The sequence below is a fragment of the Hyposmocoma kahamanoa genome, unplaced genomic scaffold (genome assembly GCF_003589595.1).
Source record: "Hyposmocoma kahamanoa isolate Upper Pololo Valley unplaced genomic scaffold, ASM358959v1 303, whole genome shotgun sequence".
NCBI lineage: Eukaryota > Metazoa > Arthropoda > Insecta > Lepidoptera > Cosmopterigidae > Hyposmocoma > Hyposmocoma kahamanoa.
The window spans coordinates 371,645-398,829 of record NW_020653784.1 but is presented as its reverse complement, the minus strand read 5'-3'; the positions used below and the strand labels follow the sequence as shown (position 1 = coordinate 398,829).

The 27,185-nt window shown below is 36.4% G+C and overlaps 1 protein-coding gene across 1 annotated transcript in view; it reads left to right on the top strand.

Moving 5' to 3' along the window:
* Nucleotides 1–2,171: 2,171 nt before the first annotated feature.
* Nucleotides 2,172–27,185, top strand: part of LOC113229314 (neuropeptide FF receptor 2-like) — a 79,105-nt gene continuing 54,091 nt past the window's right edge. The window contains exon 1 of the mRNA XM_026462868.1: nucleotides 2,172–2,380. Within this exon, the coding sequence (XP_026318653.1) occupies nucleotides 2,172–2,380 (209 nt within the window). The remainder of the gene's footprint in view (nucleotides 2,381–27,185) is intronic.

Sequence of the window (27,185 nt, the reverse complement as noted above, 5' to 3'; positions counted from 1 at the left end):
TATGTTACGCGATAACTCCGGTATTTATGAACCGATTTTCATGATTCTTTTTTCGTTGGAAAGGGGGTACTTCCATAGTGGTCCCATTTCATTTTGAAGGAAATCATCCACCTATAAGGGTGGCTGTTCACGCATGAAGATTCATTTTTATAAATAGCGCCTAAATTTTCTTAAGGAGCAATTATTTTAATGGTCGGTTTTGCTATTTCTCCAATTCAAGGCGTTTTTCTCTCAATATTCTTTGAGTAGTGAGAACCGATTTTTTATTATCTCCAGTGTCAAGTCCTGTATAGTGGTGGATTTAAGGATATTTCAATAAAACTTAGCAAATAGACGTAATGCCACGTACTTTTGAGATCGGTTTTTTTAGTACTCTGTACTGAAATTATGCTGCAAAGTGATTCTTCTCTCTTTTTCCACAAAAATAGCCTCTTTTATGTAAAACTAATGAAACTGCTTTAGATGTGTCGAAACTGCCTGCTATCTTTCAAAACCACGCGACATTTTGTACTGTGTACTAAGGTTCATTTTATCAGAACTGTTAACAATACAACACATACGAATTACATATATTTAGATGCAAGGCAATAGAAAGAGAAAAGTGTGTTACTTATCTCGGTCTCAAAGTAGATGAACATTTGTCTTGGGCCACTCACATAGATTTTATTTGTAACAAGTTAAGAATACTGTTGGGTAAATTCCATCACTTAAGTTTCAAAGTGCCGGCCATCGCGTTAAAATGTTTGTATATGGTATTGGTGGACTCCATACTAAACTATGCCGCTTAGTTTGCAACATAAATATCTTCTGGCTGTCAATAACCATAGCGCAGAGGTGCGTGACTCGTTGTTGTGTACGGTTGGTAACAACTATAATACAAGGTCGATGACCTCTGGTAAATTTGTAATCCCAAGAGTAACTAAGTATTATGGAGGTAGGACTTTAAAGAAACGTATTCCATACATATTAAACGCTTGCCAGAGCTTATTAGACATGCAACTAAAAAAAAATTAAATTTAAAAAAATGTTGAAATATCATTATTTCACAAATTATTGTAGAATAGATAGTAATTATATTGTTTAAGTATTTCTAACAACATTAGTGTCAGTTTGTAACTTTTTGCTTAATTGAGACTCGTTTCGATCCTGCAGTCAAACCGTACATACAGTTTTGTAGGACTATGTTTGTTTAAATATATTGTACCCCATTTTTTAAATTCAAATAAATAAATAAAAATAACAACCTGGAATGATTTTCAATATAAGTGTTTTTAATTTAATAAACATAACTTAATTACAGTGTAGAACAATTGTTCTTTGTTGTGACAGGGGGTAGACAGATAGACAGTATTAAAAATACCGCATACATACATACATAAAACACCAGTTCCACATAAAACATACAAATTTAGCTAAAATATCGTAAAATTAAAAAACAAACTGTAAGGCAAATAACAATCTGCACATAATTATGTACATAGTTGTTCAGTACATTGATGAATTTCGATTTTATTTAAAATGACTGTTACAGTCGACGAGAAAAGCTCCCGAGCTTCAAAATCTTTGAAGCTTCTAAAGCTTCGATCAGTCGCTTTCGGAGCTTTTCACAACGCAGACGTTAGCGAAATTGTGCTAAAATTTCGAACGAGCAAAGTTACTAGCGGAAAATTTAAAAGTTTTTAACATTCAATGTTTTCATGATGAATTGCCCATTACAGTGGAAAAAATGTCAGTCTATTTTTGTAAAACCTTCGTGCGATGTGTTTTGAAAAGTTTAAACAAACAATGGACGTGATATTTGTTTTGTATTGTATTTATGGTGGAAATCATTTTTAAGACGTTGGATGTTTACTTTGTAAATATAATATGTTTCGTGTTAAAAAATATTTATACAAAGTGGATGACTGTTCACGTGGATGTAACATTTTTGCCTGCGCCTTGTGGTGATTAAAAGTTGTGCTGTTGGTGACGAAAAAGAACGCGATAAATAACGTGTTAATCAACCACGATTAGGTGATAAAAAAACGTGCATTTACAAAAAAATGCGTATGAAAAATTAAAAAAAAAGAACTTTACTAAAAAACGAAGAGAGATTTACTCGAGATGATTTAAAATTAAAATAAATGCTAAAATGATATCGTAATAAAGCGTAAGATGAATAAAAAGTGACAATGTATTCAAATGCATCAACGAGCTACCCTTCGGAGGGGTTCAACACTAGCGCGTACTCCAACGAGACGTTTCAGATCCCCGCAGACCTCGACATTCTGTTTCAGCCCGAGCATGTGCTGATCGCTCTGTACGTGCCGCTGATTGTCCTGTCCTTGGTAGCAAATGTGCTGCTCATTGTGGTCGCTGTTAAATGCAATTATACTAAAAGGTGAGGCCAACACAAAATGGGACTTACAACGTACTGTTATAGTACTTTTTTACTGCTGTCCCAATTTAATCCAATCGATGAGTCTAATCAAATTTATTCACTAACTTCATATACCTATACACACATCTGCTATACCTATATACATATATATACTTACCCCTAATCATGCACACACCTACTATAGTACATAAGATTTATATGATAAAAACACGAATCTCATTCGAATGAGAATAAAAAGAAAATACACTAAAGCTCTTAAAAAAATCGATGCAAAAACGTAGACTTAAAGGTGACATGTGACATGATATGTTATGGTCCACTGTCCAAGGAACGAGACTACGTTGAAAAGTGAATCGGTTCTTGTATATGATAATCTTAATGGACCTTTATATCTCCATCACAGTAAGGAGCAGTGGTGAGTCGTGAAAATTGTCGTTAATAAAGCCGGAGCAAAACCAAAAGCACAAAAACTTCTTTTCCCGTTTAAAAGACGTCTTGGCAACACTTAAACACAACACTTATTAGCATAAAAGTTACTACATATTTATAGTTTATATACCTACTTATTGTTTTGTACTGTTAAATTCAGTGCCAAATGTAGTAAATTACTTTAAAAATTTAAAAACAAATTTTCGATACGCGATGGTGAAGCAAATTTTGCAGTTTTAATTGCAACTACTAATTATAATAACACGAATGCACATGTTTGTGCACTAACGTCTACGGTCTTTACGTAACTCTGAGTACAGTTTTCGTCGCAACAAATGCATCGACCGCGTTAGCGTTAAAACCGTTATTACAACAACAGAATTCGGGAGTCTATTTTTCCGTCATAAATGCAGAAAAATTTGTTTTCCAAATTGTTTTCCAAACCACAACACAGCGTAAAATGTTTCGAAGCGCATTACAAGGGCTTTTGCAAGTGTATGTTTGAAATTTCACCTTCGAAAGAATTCACTAACACAAATTCTGTAGTTGTCACTCGACGTTTGGCTTGCGAGAGTATGAGTTTACGCGTAAATTTGTTATTTTTATAATATAAGATTTGTAATGAAATTACTTTAATTTTTAAATCACTCCATTTTATTTTTCATAAATCACTCCTCAATTTTAAACCTACAAAAAAAAAACCATTTAAGTTTTAATTCCTTCTATACAATAGAAAAACAAGCCACCAACACCAATAAGAATAGGTCAAGTTGAGTGAAATGACTTATAAACGACCCAAAAGTAATTAGCTTCAATACCTAATATCCGTAATTTTGAGTTGCATATACCTACCTTTTTGAACATTTCGGTGTGTTATTGTCGACTGCTGGGTCAGCATTAGCAGAATCTTGAGCGTTTTAATGGGTTTATTAAATTCCCCATATCTATAAACATAAACACAAAAATATTTAGAGATTACAATATTGTTTAACGGCCGTTCCCAATATTCTATCTATCGCCCATTTAGGCATACTAAAAATAGAAAAATCTATCTATATCTGGTTTTAATGTCTCAATAACCTATCGGGGAATAAGGAGTCTTACCCACCCACGCTATCTATCGATGGGAGGATCTATCCGTTACTAGGGATAGGGTTTTGTATGAAAACGGAACGTTAGGCGTACCTATATCGTTTTGACAGCTGTCTGTCAGTAACTTAGCCTATCGTTTGTGCATCGTCCAAATTTCAGGGATAAGCGTTTGGATAAGCCCTGTTTATGTTTATAAAATACACGTGGAGCTTCTTATCGTTTTAAAAATGTCTTATTCAAGTGAAAGCAATTTAGAGCTATTAATGGAATTATCCGACTGGGATGGTGATCATGAGGCCAATTAGCAAAAATATACTATGATAATAATAATAATAATTTTATTCTCGGACAACGTGATCCATAATATTTGTTAATAAAAAGTACTTAAGCTAGTGTTAGTTTAAACATAAAAATAAAAATAAAGACAATACTAATAATAATTAAATAATAATTTGTTTAATAGGCGGGAGGATAACTGCCCAGCCAATGTTAGAGCAGTGAATAGCTAGCGGTGTGCAAACGCATCCACCGCCACAACATTGGGGACTCCCACCTATCTTCGTTATAGTTCATATTTTTGTAAAGAAATTTCTGGTTTAAATTTCGTTATAGTTCATATTCTTGTAAAGAATTTTTGCGAAAAAAGACCATTTACGCCAATATTGTTTTACTGGCGTTTGAAGTAACGAAACGCAGGAGAGGGCCGGATAGTGAACTCTATCTATCGAATGTGATGGATAGATAGCCGTTACCTAGGTTTGTGGGACGTAATTGAAAGGTACATACATATAGAACGGCCGTAAGTCTTTAATTGGTTGCAGAGACACTAGTCACTGCAAGTTTTTTATTTGAAGGCGAACTCGCAACACTCACTGTCTTATGAAATTAACCTTTCGTCATCATCATTTCATCAAATTAGCATTTCAAACTATGTCCCATTTCTTTTCATTTTAATTACAATACAATTACAAATTTCAAGACAACAACTTCCTAATCGTAATAACTAAATACGCGGACATCAAACTCCAACAATGTCCAGTTGTCAAGCGTTCCGAGATCTTATGTCTCTTTTATTCTCGTGAGTAAAAATGAAATACAAATATATTCCTTCATAAAAATTATTACCCCAATAAATTGAATAGAATTCACGACACAGATCAAAGCACAGTTAAAATCATATTTCTAATTTAGTTGTATTCATATCATAGCTGGCAACTTACAGGAATTAACTTTAAGTTTTTTTCCTGTAAGTTGGCTATTATCGCCAAAGTCATCGGTGTTTAAAAATTAACCACAATGGAGTGGAAATAGGATGTAAATTTACGTGAACGCTATTCGATGATAACCCGATAATCTTCAGGTTGTGGGCCGCCATTATTAGGTCGGTTTCCACTGTTTTTTTTTGCAAATGTGTGCGTGTATTTTGATGTGAGCGAATTGATTTCATGAATGCAGTAAATGCCGGGACGATGGCGGCTTATTCGTCCTGTCATTGGTTAATATCCACCGGGAAGCTACAAGGTACAAGCTACAATACATCGTATAATCAAGGACTATACGCGCGCGTTTATTATTGAATGATTTGAAATTTGGAATGTACAATTTTTAAGTGGTGGGATTTGCGCGCTGTCGCTTTTGAATATACGTGGAAAAATTTAGGCTAGCAGGTGGGAATGGAGTTACATGGGCGCCTCGCCACTGGCAGGGAGAGAGACATGGGTAAACATCCAAAAAGCTTTCGTTATTTGTACGTAGACCTTCTTACTCACTTAGTGAAAATAACGAAATTTTAATCAGTACTTTAGATACGACTCCTTTTCTGCCTACTTTGGTGAATGGTGAACCAAAGAATCAGTGCCTCGTTAGACAAACGCCACTACATGACCATCGTCAAAAAACTGTTTTGTGTGAAAATATCACAGAACATTTTAGTATCAGAACAAATGAAATTTATGTTCATTACAGAAATATGACGCGACTTTGTAATTTTGTTACAAAATGGTAACACAAATGAAGCATGCTACTCGATACTTCGTTTAAATGATAAAACAACAATTCATCACAGATACACCCTGTTTTCCTTCAAAGTGGCAATAAAGTCTCGTATGCCAAAGAACACATGAATGTTATGTAAACGTACCAACGTGTGGAGCCGCGTGCAATGAACGTGGCATTATAACTGAAAACATATCCAAGCGCGCAACTCACTTACAATTGTCATGATTGGATGTCCTCTCGGAGACGGTTTCAGGCCACAGTATGCAAACTTAAATACGGCAACCTATGACAAACTCGAACTTTTTTTCCGAAATAACGTTTGTCCGAATTTTCATTACGCCGAAAACCGTATTATAACGAAACCGTTGTTCTTTCAGGATATGTTGGATGTTTATCGTAAAGACACGATTAAGTTCGGTTAGGTCAGGTTAAGTCAGATTTAAAAGAAAAAACATTTTCCTTAATCGAAATTGCTTTCAAGGTTATGAAAATTCGAGCAATGGTTATTTCTGGAAAATGTCACTTCGGACAGTAGTCCGATACAACCTCTATCCGTCCTAATCTATGTCCGATCTACTGATAGGTAACCCTTAAATAAATAGAACAATCTCAATGGCAGTTTTTTGTCAATAATACGTGCTAAAAGTGCACTAAAAGTTTCCGGAATTAATAAGAATAAAATATTATAAATGGTGAGAAATGCATTTATTGTTTCTCAAAATATTCTCCGTTAGCGTTAATGTGCTTTTTCATACGAATGAACCAATTTTGAAAACTTTTATGCCACTCCTCCGTGACAATCTCTGAAACATATTTTTCATACTCTTCGACATACGTACACTTCAGGTGATGAAAATCGTTGACCGCGTAACTGGTTCCTAATTTTTGGAAATAAATAAAAGTCACAAGGTCGGGACTGTACGCGGGGTGGCTCATAAGGTCAACGTTGTTCATCTTCAAAAATTCATTAGTCTGTGTTACCGTGTATGGCCGTGTGAGAACTGGCATTATCGTGGTGCAAGATGATATGACGTTTACGGTTATTTTTACGGAGTTTGTCAATAACTTCCGGCAAACAAATATCGTGTCAATCACAATTCGCGGTACAACGGTTCTCCAAAGTAACAGTAGCCACGTGTCCAGTTTTATTAAAAAAAGAAGCAATTATCAGCTTAGAGGCACTTTTCATGTGCCCCACTTTGGTTGGTTTCGGCTCCACTCGAAAGACCCATACGCTCGATTGCTGCTTTGTTTTGAGATCGTAACTATAAATCCATGTTTCGTCACTTGTTACTGTGTCTATGGCCTAAAGATGCCCCGATCTCATGGTATATCGCATGCCTGTCTGTTTTGATCATACGGCGCACAGCATCGATGTTTTTGTTGTTCAAGGCGATGGACCGGCGACTATCACGATATTCGTCACTGAGATTCACACGACCGCGTTTGAATTCTGCAAACCAGCTATAAATAGTCGTCTTGCCTGGTGTTTCATCGCCAAAAGCAGTTTGAAGCCGAGCAAAGCTCCGCTGAGCTGTTCAATTACACTGAAAGTCGTAGAAAATACTACGAAAATTTTCACGAGTTAAATCCATGGTGATGTAGACAACCAATTTCTAAAATGACGCCACAATGTAAAAACAAGTGACATTCAGATGAAACAAACTGTATTTTACAGCCCAAGAGTTCCATTTTCAAATGTTGTAATTACTTTTTAAATATTGTTTATGTAAGTGGCCAGTTCCGGAAACTTATAGTGCGTCTTATGTACTTTCGCAGCAAAATCAGCAACGTAGTTTTCTGGCAATGTTATTTCGATACCACGACTAAAATTGAATTTGAACATCGCTCCGTGTCTTTGAAGTAACGCGGCTTTATTATTAATGTAATAGAAGATCTTAAGCGGAGTTAATAGATATACCAGTACTAAAAACTTGACGTCTTCAGACATAGTATAATGAATACTCGTAATTGTCAAAATGTTGCGAGATCACATGTATCACTCTTTGTCTGTTCTTTCCTTGGTCATAATATGCTTGTTTTGTCTGATTTTTCCTAACATGCTTGATATAAGGGCTAGAACATTGACCACATAAATTCTAGTAATAGACTGGTTAGTGGGCGGGGTCCGCGTTACCCAGCTTAAGGTGATATGAGTGTCAACAGCGCGTCAGTCATCGTTCAAATGTGATACATGATCATTTTGTGGAAAATTAAAATTATATGCCGAATAGTGCCATTAAATCATGTCGCGTAAGAAGCCAAAGTATAAAAAATACTCCGGGAGTGATTTAATTTCATCGGTAACTATTAAAACTATTTTCCAATATTTTGAACAATACAATACTATAATTTCGAAACAAATGTATTTTCTTGCAATCCGGTAGTAACAATAATAATTGGTTCCTAGCCATCACCGCCGTGAAAAGAATATTTCGAATGACGCTCAATGAATTGCTTGCTCTAACGTCGTATTACACTTGGTACTGGGTCAACAACTTCAAAAATACGTCACGACAATCGTGTGTGTTATTGTTTGGGCTGGTGATTTCGGTGTTTATTTATTGGAAACATACCGTAAGCAGCGTTTTTTAAGTTTACCCTGAATATAAATGTTTATAAACTATACTTTAAGGAGTAATTTCATGGTAAACGTTAGAACCACTCAAACGGAATATTATCATATTTATCCAAGTACACCAAAAATATCATTAGTGCTTTTTAAGTGCAGGATTTGCGGTGTATTACTGCATTTTATTTGAGATATGTTTGTTGATAGTACGGAGGGTATTTATTTAGCAATGCAGAATAATAATTTTTATTTGTAAAAACTTGTATTTAAACTGAATGCTTTTCTAATTTCCGAAACCAAATAGCCGCCATTTTGCGGTAGGAGGAGCGCGTCGCGTGATTCCTACATGATTCCTATCTCCCTACTTGCTTATTATACGTCACCTTCGTTCGCTTGTGTTCTTAGTTTTATCACAGGCATGATTTACATTTGCAGTTTTTGTATTGATTTTTTTAGTTTCCCGCCGGATCGTTTTTAAAGGAGAAACGGGCTGAACCAACAGACAGTAAGAGCTGAGTACCTACTAAATGTAGCACCATTTGATATAGGTAGGCATTTTATGACATCACTTTAAAAGTTTAAATTATATACATATGTATGTAATTTAATGTAAATAAATCAATTTTATTTATTTATTTATTTATTTATAATCAAATTAGACTAGTGGACTTACAGCTTAAGCCAAAGCGTCCAAGAGACTTAAAAAAAAAAAAAAAAAAACATAAAACTTAAATAAACCTTAAGCATAAATATTTTAAGTATTTTAAGTTAAGTATTTAATGAATAACAACCGAAAAATTCATTAACAAATGAATCATTTGGTTAATCAGGTAATATATGACATGAAACTCAGATTCGCTTTCACAAATTATAAACCACATCTAAATGTGAAAACATTTCTGAAGCATTGTCAGTTATTTTTTGTTAATAGGAAATGAAACTGTTTTTCCGGATTTAAGTCGCGTATATTTGTTTTTTCGAACAAACCGACGTTTCGGGCCCTTTACAGGTCCCATGGTTACGGTTGACAACCGATTGAAATCCGGAAAAACAGTTTCATTTCCTATATGTAACAATCGCGAAAACCTAAGAACTCGATATTTTTTGTTAAGTTTTCATGAAACAAATGATTCGCTTCTTCGCCTTCGGAAATAAGTATCTTCATTTTCTTGACAAGCTCGTCAATGCTATAGGTGCAGTCATGTTCAGTCAGTTCAGAAAGAGGTCATTGTTGAACAAATATATCATATTTCAGGGAGAATAAAGATTTTTATGATGTCTGTCTTAAAACACTTAATATTTCAACCCTTCCAATGATCGGATTGACTTGAAATGTAGTAGGTTAATGAAAGTACGATGACAGTATAATAAATCGTTAATACTGTGATTGTAGCATGCAGCTACGTATACGCACACGCCTGCGTAGCTAATATAAATTAATATTTGCGTGTAGTAAAACCTTATGCGTATTTGGTAACAAATGTGTGCGTGTAAAAGTCAGCTAAGCTAGTTCTCGAAGAAATTGCTTTAAATGCCGTTTCCCTACAATCCGTGGTTAACCCTAATTATAGCAAGTACAAAGCAATGCCTAGTTCAATATTCCGCTAGTTACGAAACATAATGTCGATATCAATTAAATGTCACATCCCTATCTGAAATTTCTCAACTTTTTGCTTTCGTTCCAAGAAGTTTATGTTCATAGGATTGTTAGCTTTTATGTGACTAGTAATAATAAAACCTTATTAGATCCAAATAAGTTTAAATTTTTTTTAGTACTAATGTAAGATTACGTTTTCTAATGTGTGAAAATTTCGTAATGTGTACGTGTGGCGACACCGGTTTTGATACAAATGTTGCTTGATGCCATTTCCATTTTTTTCTTTCTTCTGTGGGCTAGAAAGACACTTAGCGCCATTTGGGCACAATTTTTTGCAACCCTCAGTTATGTTTCTCTCCAGTAGTGCTACGATGCCTCAAGAGCCGTGACAAATTATTAACGCCGAAGCCCTTTCGTGGTGCTCCTTTTAAGGCAGTGTGAACGAATAAATATATGTTTTTCATGCCAGACGACCATTATATTTTTAATTGGTCCCTTTTTTATTAATAATTCATGAGTTTAGTGACGCTGGTATACGGTTCTTCCTCTTCTTGTGAATACTTTGTTGTGTATGTGTTTATTTCTCTGGAATCACATGCGGAAAGCTATATGTTTTTATTCCCTTATTTGTTAGGAAAGTATTGGTTTTCCATGAAGGAAATAAATTCGTCGCAGTTGTCAAACTAAGTGAAATTTGAAAAGATAAAGTGTTAATTAATCGAACATCGTGATAATGTTATTACTAAAAGCTATTGTACCTTACTATTTTTATATGTATAAACGGCTTAAAATGTCTTCAATTTTACTATGACGGATAAATACAGGTATTTCGAATAATTTTGGCATGATTTAAATTTATTACGAATAACTAAAAAAAAAATATGTTTCGTTTTGTTGACAACAAAAATTAAGATTTATTTATTAGAGCGGTGGTACCCTATTTCGGAGAATTATTGCTTTGAACTAGGTGCATGTGCTTTAATTTCTAAATTACGTACATTTGTGAATGTTTAGTAGCAATGTCTCTCACAAAGAGTGTGGGTTCACCACGACGATGAAACCTGCACGTGGAAGGTTTACAACTTTTGGGAAATGTGTGAAGTTTCCAGCCCAGGTCGTTTAAGCCACTGTGGTGGACAGTGGCTTAAACCCTCACCTTAGAGGGGACTCGTATCCAAGACTGAGATGTATACGGTGTTGATGAAGATGATGACAATCTATTTAATGTTCACAGTAACGTAATCAATGCACTGCAATTTACTTCCCTTAAAAGTGGTGATGCCATAATTTATACTCTTTTAAAGCTCCGAGTAAATTATTTTTCTAATGCAGTTCAAATTTCAACAGAAATATATTAATTTTTTTTCAATCGAAAAAGGTATATAGTGCTGTGTGTTGCATCATTATTACGATTCTCTCTCGTATATATCTACTTTGTATAGTCTTCTACGCATTTAAGCGAATAACAGTTACAAGATAAGCCTATGACAGGTTTTTAACGATTTTGAAGCCGTATTAAAAGCAATTAAAATATCCTGCTTTATATTAAAACGTTTTTTTCGGGGTCGCTATGCCGCATTTAGTTCCTATTGCAGCCTACGCATGTAGGCGAAAACCTTTAGCTTAGAAGCAAGGAACGTCTTTTTCGGGGAAACAATTTAGTGTGATTTTCCCAGAATCCCGGTGATAATACCCTAAAATAATAGCTTCTTAAACAGACAAAATGTCATTATCAAATACCATGCCCCTGCATTGTCTTGCGATAATAATACTTAAAAAAATGATCTTTATTTGTAATTCTCTGTGACAGAAGTTAATAATTATTGCTGAAATTGTGTGTTCTGTGTTATTTCAATAGTGATTGAAAATGTATTAAACTTTTTGCTGATAAAGGTAAGTATGCTTTCAAATTATGATGGTTTTAGAGGGTTGCAGCGGCGCGTCTGTGGCGCAGTAATTTTCATACAATATCTTGTCTGCAAATGCGGCGCTGCAGCTGCACTTCTAAATATTGAATGAAAATGACTAGAGTCTGGCTAACAAAAGATGAGACTGGAAAAACGCCGAAAAATTGAAAAAAAAAATGGTATTACGGGCGTAGTAGAAGAAAAAATTGTTGGGAATTTATTATTTATATATTTATTTTTATAAATTGATCTGTCAATCATGTTTGTGTTTGTAATTTAGGTGTGTTAGAAACAACCGGGTGAAGTTGTTGCCGGAAGTATACGCGAAGGGTCTGTAATGACATAATTTAGAAAATAATAGAAAGTACCTAAAATATTAAATGGCCAATTCCATGCACGTTTATTTGCATACCGTACTTCGGTATTTCTATAAAGATAATAAATATAGTATATAAAAAATAAACACATTTGTTGTAATTTATATTTACTCAATATTCGAAATTAGACTCTAAGAAGTTAATCTCAAATGATGTATCTCTATCATCTCTTTCCAAGATACACGTGCCTAGTAGTCTTGTGGAAGAATGATAAGTCTAAGATCACATATTTTGATCTTTCCGACTTTCTATACCTGATTATACTGTCACGGTAAAAACAAAACAAACACGACCGTGCAGATTTATACACACTTTATATAAGTATAAGTATCAACCTTTATTCGGTAAAGGTTATGTTACCAGTTCATCTTTATTTGCAATAACTTTCGGTAATATAACACTTCATAACTCCAATATATTATAGACCGTAAAGACCGCTGATGACTAGTTCCTGCTGGAATAAAAGCAAGTTCTATTTGTGTATTGTGTTGTAAATAAACTATTTTATTGCGAAATATAAATCATTACTCATAGAAATTCCTAAACAAATCTTGTACAAAAATAAGAATAAAACTAAAAAAGATTTGTGACCGGGACGAATGCCAAAACCAACTTGAGATTATAAACTTAAATAGGTTGAACAGAGACTCTTTGCGGACAGATTGGCATTTTGCGACTTACTGAAAATAAGAAGGTTTCATAACAGAGTTTCAAATAAAAAGTGGTGTAAGGCTCTTAGGCTGCTGTTAATGTTAGATTGAGACACACTAACTAAAGGATGCAGACATGAAACATGAGTTTCTGATATTGTGTTATTTATATTGTGAATATAAAGTAACTACAGTGCATACTTCGACTACAGAAGTTTTTGCAAACCAACAAACTGCGAGTGCTTTTTAACTGCAGGACTTACGGTGTATTACTGCATTTTATTTGAAATGTTTTTGTTGGTAGCACGGAGGGTGTTCATTTAGCAATGCAGAATAATAATTTTTATTTATAAAAACTTGTATTTAAACTGAATGATTTTCTGATTTGCGAAACCAAATAGCCGCCATTTTGCGGTAGGAGGAGCGCATCGCGTGAGCGGGTAATTTGATAGTGCTGATGCTAAACTGGATACCCTGTTTTCACCAATAATCAGTATTTTATGTTTTTATTACTTGCCTTCGTAACATTAATGTTGCTTCCATTTTCAATTTTCGTAAGGTTTTGAATATATATTTGCCGGGAGATACGGCCGGCGCTCGGCTAGTATGAAAGACTGTGGTAACCCAGAGCATTCACGTCTTTGCCGTAAGGACAGCGATGCGGGGAGCAAACTGGGACACCAAGGCGCAGGGCTGCAGCTATGCGAATGGTCTCGGTGCTCAGGAAGGTACTGGTACTGGCAGAGGGAAAAGCGTGACCAGTGGCCAGATTGCCACCTGGACGCTGCTTCCAGACGTGCTCGGTCTATTGGGGTGCAGTATTCATTAAATCATTGAAAGCCTTTTTGCACAGTATATTATCCCAGCTCCTTTGAATTTTGGGGTGAAACGGAGGTGAAAAGGAGGTAAATTTCTGGCACGTGTAGCTTTACCTCGTTCAGCGGCACACAGGCTACACTGAGGCGGAACATACAAATATACAGGTGAATGAACGAATTTTCATTTCGATTTCCCTTTAGTAAAACATATTTTGATTAAAATCGGTTTCATGTTTCACTCTTTAATAAACTGACTTTTTCTTTTCTGATTGACTTAGTGCCAAATCAGTCATTTTTGCAAAAGCTTTCATTTAAAAAAGTCTCCGGGAAGAAATATTTACGCAGTGACGGGAGATCGAAAACATCAGTCCGATAGTATTGTGATTTCTATTACCACTGATTTAATGCGTTTTGATTCATAATTCCCACGTTATCCCTCTTTATTATTTAGAAATAAAATACAACAATTTTTTTCAACGGTAAGTAGATGGGTTTGCAGTGCGGCGGCAGATACAAGAATGTTCCAATTGTAGTTTATTTTGCGCGTACGCAAACTGAGCTACCAACGGCACAGTGAAATAACGGTTGCATCTCATTAATATGGTCGTTGGTTTGAATCCCTGTGGTGACGCGTTCGATGTAGGGCTTTAAGTCGTAAGTGTTTATTTTTATGAAAGAAACATTTGCTAGTGATGTGTAAAAACAGCGTAACGAAACATGCATGTTAAAAATGATTGAAAATCCTTGGAAGACGTGTGAAATCCCCATCGTGTTGGGCTAGTGTGGCAGACTACGGCTACATATGGCTAAACCCTCTCCTCAGAGAAGAAACCTCTCGTTTAGCGGCTTAATGTTTTTTTATAACGTCACTGACGGGAGGAACAAATTGTGCACCTGATGGCAAGTTCCACGCCTGTCCATAACAGTTGCAGTGCCACTCAGAGCTTTAAATCGGTTAAAATATTAATAAATAATATTTAAATGTGTGATGATGATCTTTAAATGCTTGTCCTGCCAATAATCGACCAGCAAGAACCAATAAAATGTCTTCGAATACAATAATTACGACTCTCTTTCTGAAAATAAATTGTACAAATTTTTCCACATAATTCTAATACTTCCAACGAAATATATCTATCTACCTTTAGAGGGGTGATAGTACAAAAGCCGGGCTGTGGATAACAATGGTAATGAAAATATATAGTTGAATAAACGAATTTTCATTTTGACTTCCCTTTGCTAAAACTTTTTTTTTAAATGAAATCTCTTTCGTGTACACTCTTTAATAAAGCACTATTTTCAACAGATGAATGTATATATGAAATTCAAAGCGCCTGCAAAAATATTAAAAGCTCGTAAACAGAGTTAGCAGTTATAAACGCTCGTTGAAAGTTTTACCAGCTGTTTCATATTGTTGCTGTTACTTCCTTGCTCTCGGTATAAGCCGCCAATTATGTAAGCTTATATTTCAGCCAATGATTCCAATTGTTAAATATATAATAAATTTTAATACTTAGTGAATAACTTTAATTAATGTTCTTTTTTCTTTATTGTATCTTAATAATTATGTACTTATTATGTTAATTCATCACCACATCACATCATGTTTCCTTTCACCGTTCTCGAGAGATATTGCTGCTCAATATTCACAAATGTCCGTAACTTAGAAATTTAAATTCATGGACACATGCCATGGGATTCGAAGTGCTGATGTCTAAATTTTGAGAAGCAATCGTTTTCCCACTGGTCTAATACCGCCCTCAAATTTATATTTATTATTTATTTGGTATCTCAGCTGAATACAATATACAATATTCAAGACAATACGTATTTTAATATGTATCTTAATATATAATATGTATCCCAGTAACAGTTTTGCACATCATTCTTATATGATGTCGGACAGACAACAACTAAGGAACAAAAAACTTACTATCCTCTCAATATAGCACACGAGGGATGTACAAAATAAAAATATAAACAAATGCAAAATTGGAAATACACTGACATCGTAGTATTTTACTAAAGGTTGGAAATAATGGAAATAAAGAATAGTTCTCGAGCAGGAAACAATGTACACTCAATGTACGTCACTTTTCGATACTTAATATTGAATTAAACTAAATATTTTATGTGTGTATAAAGCTTGGGGCCTTTAATATGACCAGACAAAGTACAATCGTCCGTTCACATTTATGTCGTAAATTCGAGATATAATTCTTCAAGCGTGAAGGTGAAAACGGTGACTTAGTTATAAAATACTGTATACACGAGAACGTTTCAGGATCGTTTCAGGGTTAAATCAATTTGAGAAGTGGATTTTATTTAAATTGTTTTAAACAATTTATAAAAATGTAATTAATGTTAAGAAGCGGCATGAAAGAAGATGTAGTGACTTAAATAGAGAAAGGGTGCTTACATAGAAGAATAAATGAAAGATTGACAAAACATATTTATATAAGTCGAAAGTGAGCGGGCAAGTTGGTAAGGGCCGACCAAGGTGAACTTACCAAGACCATAATGAGACGTTCTAAAGAAAGGCCTGGTCAAGAGCACCCTTACCCGACGATATGAAAGCATTGATGTTTGTTGATGAGGCGAAAGATATGGACCGTAGCCAGTGGAAGGCTGACATCTCTTCCTACCCCGATTGGAAAAGGACGTAAAAGTATATATATACTAATGTATACGCATTACAGATACTTTTATGCCCCTTTGTATGTAAAAAAAATATAGATATAACTTTAATATGAGATATAATAATAAACTGGCATTTCCTAACAATGGATCATATTATATATTAAAATTTTGCATGTGCGATGTTTAAAACTATAGTAAGGCAAAACGTGTTATACAAAAGGTTATTAAACTGCTTCTGCGTACACAAAATTGTTCAAACAAAATTGTTTTTATCTGTGATATTTAAAATAACAACTGTAATAATGACAAATGTGAACAAATGTCTGTTTGCAAGAACAACCTCAGAGATTACCCTACTTATTCTTCTCAGGGGAAATTTAAGTAGTAATATGTTGTTAACATTTAATTATATTTCGTCGCTTCATTCTCGATATAATATTTAATTAGGTAGTTTCTTTAACTTGCTAGGCAACACCGCACGGTTTTTAGGGCAAAAAAATGTTTTGACGTTAACACTCCCTACCAGGCATCAACCGCCGTTTTCTATCCTCATTCCTTTTTCGTGCGTGGCAACAAGCATACCTCCACATCTCCGTTAAAATGTCAAAGCGAACAAACTTAGAAAAAATCGAATATTATAAAAGTAAACTAAAATACTTGGAAAATACAGATGCCAAACGTCGTCGGTGTTACAGGATCATAATATCATCAGACGAGTCGAACATTGATCAAGGTAAGATTTTTTCTTACGCTCATAAATAATGAAAATAAAAAATGAAAATATTCATTTTTATCATATACGAGTAGCATTACTTGCTACTTCCGCAATGATAATGAAAGTTGGCTTTCATACATCGCAAATGTGAATCTAACCTACATTAAATAAATCATCGGGTTAACTGCGAGTTATCCCCGATAACCAAATCGAACATGGGTGGATGAAAATCCGAACAGATATATTAATATGTGCATTTTACATGATTTATAATAAAACTACCTCGGAGTTAACCGCGAGTTAAAGACGATAATGAAATCGACTCCGAGTTGATTTTAATTTGAACAGTATTAGTACCTACGTGCTAATTAATAAGTAACGTATATTTTTTAAATGAAACTACGCCGGAGTTAACTGCGAGTTAACCACTATAACAAAATGAACTGCGTGGCGATTTTAATTTGAACAATATTAGTTCTTACATGCTAATAAGCAAAGAATGTTTTAAATAAAATTACGCCGGCGTTAACTGCGAGTTAACCACGATAATGAAATCGACTGCGAGTCGTTTTTAATTAGGACAATATTATTAGTTCTTACATGTTAATAAGCAAAGAATTTTTAAATAAAATTACGTAGGAGTTAACTGCGAGTTAACCACGGTAACGAAATCAACTGTGAATCGATTTTAATTTGAACAATATTAGCTCCTACGTGCTAATATTGTACAATAAGCAAAAATTTTTTTTTAAATAACATTACGTCGGGGTTAACTGCAAGTTGACCACGATAATGAAATCGATTGCAAGTCGATTTGAACAATATTAGTACCTACGTGCTAATAAGTAAAGTTAATTTTAAATAAATTTAACCGTGAGTTAACCGCGATAATGAAATCGACTACGAGCCGATTTTAATAATTATAATATTCTAAGAAACTATATTTAAAATAAAATTAAGTTGGGGTTAACCATGAGTTCACTGCGATAAGAAATCAACTGCGAGTTATTTCAGTTTGAATCCCACATACGTGCAATTAATAAGTGTTACGAAACACGCCGTAGTTAAGTCTAATTACCGATCTAATACAATTATATAGAAGATCGTTAATGGTTTTAGGCGACAGCCACCTGCAAAACCAATATGCAGCTTCGCTAGCAATACCATTATGTAAACAGGTACCAACACTAGTCTGTAATACCCGGCATTCGTTTATCGCCAGACGACAATAGAAAAAATAGCATATCACAATTAAAAACTTTATTGACTGGGGAGCAAAAATAAAGTGCTTTCCTAGAAAACATCAATACATTTCTAGTACTTTTTTAGCCCCAAACCGCAATTCTAGTAGTACTTTCATATTGAACATAACGTTCTTTAACAAATTTGTAACAAAAACTCATTTTAAAATGGAGGACTATCGAATTACCTCAAAATTGATACCTCGCATTGAAAGAGGTGTATTGAAACCTATGAATTTACTGCTCTGGCATACGGCTTGTCCACAGCATCGAAAGTGTTTACCAAAATCATGAAAGAAGTTGTAACACATTTGAGACAACAAAGATTTAAGTCCGTGGTATATTTAGATGATATTTGTTATAATAATATAGCACCTGATTATGACGATGCATCAATAATGTTAATGCAACCATTAACTTATTGCAAAGTCTGTGTTACAACCATGTCAAGTTTGTAAATTTCTAAGATTCAATTTTCAGGAAATTTAAGTTTAACTAAATAAGTTTACCTTTAGAAAAGGTCAAAAAATTTACCACTTACCTACTTTAAAAAATAATGACGTTACCCCAATGTACCATACGGGAGTACGCTCAATTGATTGGTGTCCTCATCTCAGCTTGCTCAGCCACTAAATACGGCTAGTTATATACAAAATTACTGGAAATTCAGAAATTTCTAAGTCTTCAAAAATATGACGGTAACTATGAAACAACAATCTATCTTCCAGATATAATTCTAAGTGATTTGCGTTGGTGGATAGACAATATTTACACGACTCCATCATATATGAGAACCTGAAGTTTTAAATTAGAATTTATACAGATGCACCGCGCACCGGTTGGGATTCCGTATGTGGCGCGAGTTGCACAGGAGGCCAACGGAAGGCTGTTGAGAAGAAGCACCATATCAATTACTAAGAATTGCAGTATTCTTATATTATATTAATATAATCTGATTATGTTATATTGTTGCGAGTACGCAACACTACGGCGATCAGTTACATAAATCGCAACAGTGGGATCCAATACCCCCATCTTAACGATTTAAGTAAATCAATTTGGCAATGGTGCGAAAAGCGCAATATAATTTTGTATGCATATGTGCATATTACGTAAATACAAAAGTTAATCGCGCCGATATAGAATCTAGGAAGACTAAGCCCGACACTCGAGCCTTCCAGACCATTGTCAGACGTTTTGAACAACCCGAGACTGATCTTTTTGCATCCCGCACCAATGCCAAATCCGCTATTTTTATCTCTCGGTTTCAGGAACTAGATGCATTTGCCGTAGATGCCTTTACACTTAATCGGAATTCAAATTTTTTTCCTACGCATTCTCACCCTTCTTTTTATTATTGAAATGCAGACGCAAAATTATTGATGACCAAGCAAATGGTACTCTTGGTTTTCCATATTGGCCTTCCCAGCCACGGTTCCTCCTGCTGCAAAGCCTGTCATCAAAATCAATAAATCAAAAATGTCAATAAATTTTAACTCAAGCGAATCATTATTAAATCTTATTCCAGGCGGCCTCATCGACTGCACACCAGCCTTCCCCTTTCTACCGTTAACAGCGCGCCCTTCGCCTCCCGCGGAGCCCCACAAGGAGCGATGACTTTACCCTTAGCTTCTCGTTCTTAAAATACAAATAGACAGTTCTTAAAATACATATAATGTGTCCCTAAAGCTAATAGACAGTATAAGGTGGAAATTTTGTAATAATAAGTCTGCTTTATCTCTTTTATAGCCTGAAAGGGGCTCCGACAGCCGCATCAAAAGATTACTTAATTAACATTACTTAATAAATAAACGTATTTAGATTGAAACCCAGTGCACCAAACTATGGCAATACTTGGAATCCCCGAGTCGTTCTCGCATTAGTTTCAACGTGGTTTCCCAACACAGAACTTCCTCTTGAAAAACTTACGTAAAAACATGTTATTTTACTTGCACTTTGTGCTGCACACCGCGTACAAACTGGCATTGATGAAAATGAAAAACATACAAATATCAGATATTCCGATTAAAATTGCAATACCTGATTTAATCAAAACGTCTGCGCCTGGTCGCGTACAAGCCACATTAAATTTTCTATATTTTAGAGAGGATCCAAGTATTTGCCTTATTGCAGTTTTCAAGCATTATATTTTGTTAACATAAAATAAGACAACTGGACGTCAGGGAACGCTCTTGCTTATACGGGGCTCCCATTTGGAGTGGGGCCTTATGAGCGGCGACGAAGTCGCTGCTGAGGAGGCCCCAGAGGGTGGTCGCCCTGCGAATGTGCAGGGCGTACATGACGGTGGCCTGCGCTGCCGCATGCGTCCTCGCCGGTACTCCGCCGTGGGACCTCGAAGCCGAGGTCCTGGCGGAGGTCCGCACCTACCGGCGGGGAATGAGGGACCGAGGCGAGCGACCCGCTCCCCAAGAGGTGGAGCGGGAGCGCCGCCTCGCGGCGCAGCGCATGCGGGACCGGTGGAAAGAGGGATTGGCGGATCCCCCCTATGGTGCTCGTACCATAGAGGCGATTCGCCCTGTCCTCGTAGAGTGGGTAAACCGGTCCCACTGGCCACTGTCGTACCACCTTGTGCAGGTGCTGACCGGGCACGGCTGCTTCGGTCACTACCTGCACAAGGTGGCGAGGAGGGAACCGTCCCCGTCGTGCCACGAGTGCGGCGCTGCGGATGACACCGCGCAGCACACCCTAGAGGTGTGTAGCCGGTGGGATGAGCAGCGCCGCACTTTGACGGGGAGTGTAGGGCAGGACCTCTCGCTGCCGAGCGTGGTTGCCGCCATCCTCGATAACGAAGAGTCCTGGGAGGCGGTGGCCTCCTTTTGCGCAGAGGTTATGTCGCAAAAGGAGGCCGCGGAGCGGGTGCGCGAGGACGCGGCGGACGCGCACCCGCTCCGGCGCAGACGTACGGAGAGAAGGCGAAGGCAGTTCGCTGCTCGCCTGATCCCCTAGTGAGACCAGCGGGCTCTGGACAGGGACTCCGGTGCCTGCATTGCACGGCCTCACTCGTCTGGGGGGCGGGTCGGAGGACAACCGACTCGTCCCTCCGTTGGCGCGGGAGCCCTGGCGCAAGCTAGGGCGGCCGGGCGGCGGCGTCGTGGTGAGTGTTCACTGATCCCACGGCGCCGACTCAACCGGCGAGAGGGAAACCCGGGGGGGTTTTAGTGAGGTAGGCCTTCCAGTGTGGAGGGAGAGTCCCCACATAACCCCTGAGTCTCCCTGGGCTCAGGGGTATCCATAAAGATTTCCCCCCCGTCAAAAAAAAAAAAAAAAAGGGAACGCTCTTGCTGACACACAGAGCTCCCCACAAAGTAGCCACGAGTGCGACCGTAACCCGATATGTACGGCAGATGTTGGAGCGGCGCGGCGGGTGTGGACACGCAGTTTTCGGCGCGCATGGCATGCGGTTCGCCTCCACGCCCCGGCCGCGTGTGCGGCTGGGGTGCCGATAAAGCTCATACGCAAGGCTGCGAGTTGGACTCCGACATCTCACATCCTTTATTAGATTTTATAATAGACTAATGCTTACTGAAGACGAACACACGTTCGCAAGAACCATTTGCTTACAACATAATAAAACGGCAAATTATACTATTCTAAATTAATAATGATAATAATCTTTATTTATAAAATTATTATATGATTGTACGATTTACAAAATGTTATGATTGTGATCTCAGGAGAAAAACCGTTATATGTTCATATCTATATATAATAAAAATATAATATATGTATTTATCGATTAAGCCTCTGGATATTAATTTACATAAAATCAACTAGAAGCAAAACTGAATACTCTAAAACTCTACCTGGTTAAATATTATATCGAGAATGAAGCGACGAAATATAATAGATGATCAAACGAACTTCTTGAAGTGAAGTTCGATCACTATTATGTAAGTCGCTTCATTCGAAGATATAATCAACACCCTCCCTCCCTTAACATCGTCATATCAGAAGTAAAGATTCTGAAACTCCCAAATAAGTTTTGCTTCCCACTCTAAAAGGAATGAGGGTAGAAAATGGTGGTTGATGTCAAAACATTTTCTTTTTCTCTAAAAACCGTGCGGTGTTGCCTAGCAAGTTAAGGAAACTACCTGGTTAAATATTATATCTTCGAATGAAGGACTCACGCAATAGTGTTCGAACCTCACTTCAAGAAGTTCGTTTGATCATCTATTAATGTTACGATTTCAAATGTAATTTGGCCTTTTGTTGTGTATGGGTCTGGATGTTCTGAATTGTTTGCCACTACAATATTCTGATGTTAATCTCCAGCTTCTAGTTTATATAAATCCCTAGTGGATACCGGCCAGTGCCATTGCTGATATTTAATATTATTTTGAATACGCCATTATAATCTTACATTCGTCGACAGACTGATAAGAGATTCCAAATGTACAGACTATTTCTATTCAACAAAGTTTTTGTCAATCATGGAAATTCATTTTAGTAGCAGAAGAGCTCCTTGTGAAAGAGTACGTCCAGGGAAGTCCTGGCCTTACCTATTTCTGCTGCCAAGCAGCACTGTGAGCATTACTGCGTTTTGGTCTTGAAGTGCGTCGCAAAATTAAGATAAATATAATGTACCTGCCTATTCCCCATTACGTCAATTTTTGATGTTTTTAAGTGATTTCCCCAATCCCCGGGACCTAAAAAATATTGTCGTAAGGCAGTCTCCATTTTCTGTCCATGTTCCTCGAAGTTTAGGTAAAAAAATTCTACCTATTCCGATCTCTGTTGACAAATTGCGTCATATTCAGGCATGAAATCTTAATAATTTTGTTTATTAGTCGAAAATTATGGCTTTTGGTACGTTTGCTATGATTATCATCAGAGTATTTCGAATTAGTCATGGGGAAGTTTGTAACTAAATTAATCTAAGATTAAAGGTAACAGAAATACTTGCTACATGTATACTGTCGCTGTATTGAATAAATATGGGAATGATCGTGTAAATTGAAATAAACAGATCGAAATCCAGACCGGTCAGGAGCGGAAACACTCTTTTCGTCAAAGATTGTATACCAGAACAAAGAGTACTTTTTGTTATAGGTTATGGAAGAATACACATTTGAATATTTAGTTGTGTAACAATGAACTGAATGAAATGAAATTGGGAATTTGCAAAGGAAAAATTGGACAGCAGAGTTCAGAGGCATTCCCAGTGCGACAGGATGCGCATTGGCCTCGAATTCAAACGCAGCGTGGGCGGACCAACTACAAGGTATACCGCCGACTTAGTAGTGATGATTGTCCGGTCGGTGTGGTGGTTTTGGGGAGTTCTATGTCGAGTAGTGGACGTATTTCGGCGAAAGTGACAATGATGATATTACAATATGAGAGGCAATTACTCACTCATCCGCAATTAATTGAAACCGACCGTTAACAGCGGGCAACTGATTCGGTATTATTGAAATTATTGAGGCTTGTTAACATAAAATGGATGGGATGTATTTGCTAAACTGAATCAAAGTGGGTCACAAATTGTTTATTTATGATGAAAGCTTTTGTTTTCAGCTGGAATTATTATGTTATCATTTTTAACTTCATAATTCTGCTACACACCATTGTAATTTATGTGCTTTGACTTTAGAATATAATTTCTAGACTATATAAAGAGTTAGTATCTACTAATAATAAATAATAGCGCACACACTCAGCATAACCCCGCACTATGGAAACTAGGGTGCCATGGATACACACATAGACAACCACAAATTACAACTAAACTCACGAGAGATATAAATGTAGGCCATACAAATATTTCTCCCGGACCGGGAATCGAACCTGGGACCTCTGCGTGGCAGTCCGGCAGTCCGGCCACGGAAGTAGTTAGAACAATAATTCTAGAAGTACGAAGAAATAAAAAAGTTTTAAAATCTGATAAGTATGACGTGTTTGGAGTTGACCAAAGAACTGCAAAGTCATATTTAATAACAGCATAGAAAGTATAAAAGAGCGCAAAAGTATTTGTACTTTCGTTGTATTGTGTGTTTGTAATAGTATACAAACACACAATACGACATATTCTATTGTATAATAGAATGGAATACAATTCAATATATGCCTAGGTGTTAATATATCGCCTGTATGAATAAACGTCTGAATACAATGTATACGTATTTACAATGTATACACTATAATGGCTCTTTGAAATAGAAATTTCTTTACTTTAACTATTTTAATATACTACGAAAGCTTGGAACGCGCCGTCCACTGCATTATCATAACGACCATGTTAAAAAGGTGTAGAAAAGCAATGAAAAGAATCTTAAATATATAATAATATAATTGATAATAAATACGTAAACGATAATAAGTATACGGAAAATTATCATAACGCAAAATGTTTATGCCGTAATGTATAATAAATACATGCTACAAGATTAGTCATTTATGGAAATTTTGTCTTTGTGTACAAAGCTGTGAAGAGAAGCGAATGATAATTTAATTACAAAGGTACAAACGTTTCAATTAATCCAGTAAATTATAATTCTAAGGCGTTGTAATAATTGTCAAGACGTAATTATAATGATGAAAACAGATAAGGACGTTTCAATAAACGCTTTTGCTGCACGCACCGTGTCAACTCAACTTGAGGAGTCTCTTCAAATTTTGTGCTCATTCAAGTCAAGCGCGTTCCATTTCTAAATCAGTGCCTCCGATAAAACGGAATAAGACGAGTTATGCCGTTATGTTTTTATAGCACCAATGGCTTGAGCGTGTCCGATTACGTAACATATCAGGATATGTCTCTAGCTGTCTCCTAACCTCCTTTTTTATTGCAATAAGGGCACTGTACTGTTTCTGAAGGTACTATTAAAGAGTCTAAAGGTACAAGTGCACTCAGCTCAAAAAATAAATACTAGTTTTACAAATATATTTTTACATAAAGACACTTTTCGTATCGTTCTAAAATGATGATGGCGGGAAAAAAGTAGAACTAAAAGCGACTCATAATAATTGTTACAACCATGGAACAGTCCCAGTTAAGGGAATAAGTCGTTTTAAAACTTAAAATTTGTTAACATCAGTCGTGTTAAACTGTCGTAAACAAGGGCACGTCTCTAAAAAAACTGAAAATTAGAAATATAGAAAATTATTGACTGAATGTTTAATCAATACCCGTCAAACGAAAGCTAAGACGTATACTTATATGAACTAATCGATTTGAATAAAAAACATGGCGATGGTAAGTAATTTTCGCTGAACCTAAATTTTAAGTAAAACTTATTTTGTTCCTCTACCACAATGTTATATTAACTTCATGTCTTTACTAAGCTAATGTTACATAATATAGTGAGCAATTACTTTGGCAGTTAGTGCAATCCACTAATAAATGTATATGAACTGATAGACAAACCTCATTACATTCCCGTATAACGATTTTACTACATATTTGCTACAATCCATTAATTACACTATGAAAGCTAATATTCTAATACTTACAGACGATGTGAGAAATAATTAGGTAAAGTCGGATAAGTCAGATTTCAAGCTTTACAACACAAACGTACGTATCAAAAGTCCATATCAGCGCTAATGTGTCCCGGTGAAGAAAAGTTTTTTTTTTGTTTAATTATTCTGTGGACGGCGACAAAGTAGTAATCTCTATTTGGATAGCAAAGCTGAGGCAGCTATACAACGTGCTGTTAGACCAGCCTGTGGCAAGGTCGGCAATAGTGGATATCTAGTAAATTTTTTGGATATTAATACGGTTGCACTTAACGTGTTAATGCTTACTAAAATCTGAACTTGTATCGTGTAATAATAGGTAAACGCATAGTATTGGAACCATTATTTAGCTCGTAATTGAAAATTCGCGTAAGGTGCACGATCGTAATGCGAGCACGCTTCATATCACGTCTGGGTAACCAAACCTCAGCGGTTGCCCGAAATGTGATTATTACAAACCAATCAACCGGTAGCGCAGACCTGGCAGCCTCGCGGTTAATGGAGCATGAATTCGCGGCTGTGTCACAATTCCAATCATGGTATTCCACTAGAGGACAGCTACTTTTTGAAGTGTAAATTTCCATTGAATTTCACAATTTATACTAACGGTTATACAGCTTTGTGCCAGTGATGAGTAACGGAACTGAGACGTGGTCATTCTCTATGGGTCTCTTAAGAAGGCTCAAGGCCACCCAAGCGGCAATAGAGATGACTATGCTCAAATTTTCACTGCGATATCGAAACAGAAATATGTAGTTACTTAGTAGCTAGTAGTCCATTTACTTTAAAAAAATATTCGTAAGAGAACCATGCAAACAGTTACTGAAGTTTTGCATAAACAATTGCAAAACTTCAGCCGTTCAACAATTGCAAACTGTGGCCGGGACACATTGCTTGCAAGAACAGATAGCCAAAGAGTTCTCGAGTGGCGACCGCGTACCGGGCGATGTAGCGTGGGCAGACCAATGTGTCTAAAAGGCGGGCCAATGACCTGGTGAAGGTTGCGAAATCAGCTAACTGCAGGTAGCGTGAAACTGATCGTTACAGCGATCTTTAGGGAAGGCCAGAAATGTTGAAGACTGAGTAATGCTGATGTTCAGGCTTTGACTGTAGCTATCCCCTTGTTGCACCAGGTAGGTGAGCAGAGTGCTCACGGTTGAACGTTAATGGACGTCCTCGGTCATGGTTTCGTCGTCTTTTAGCGTCTTTTCCTGAAGATTGTAGGTTACAGCACTTACACGCTGCGTAACGAATGCTACCCCCGTACAGAGTTAAACTAGGCAAAATTAATAGCAA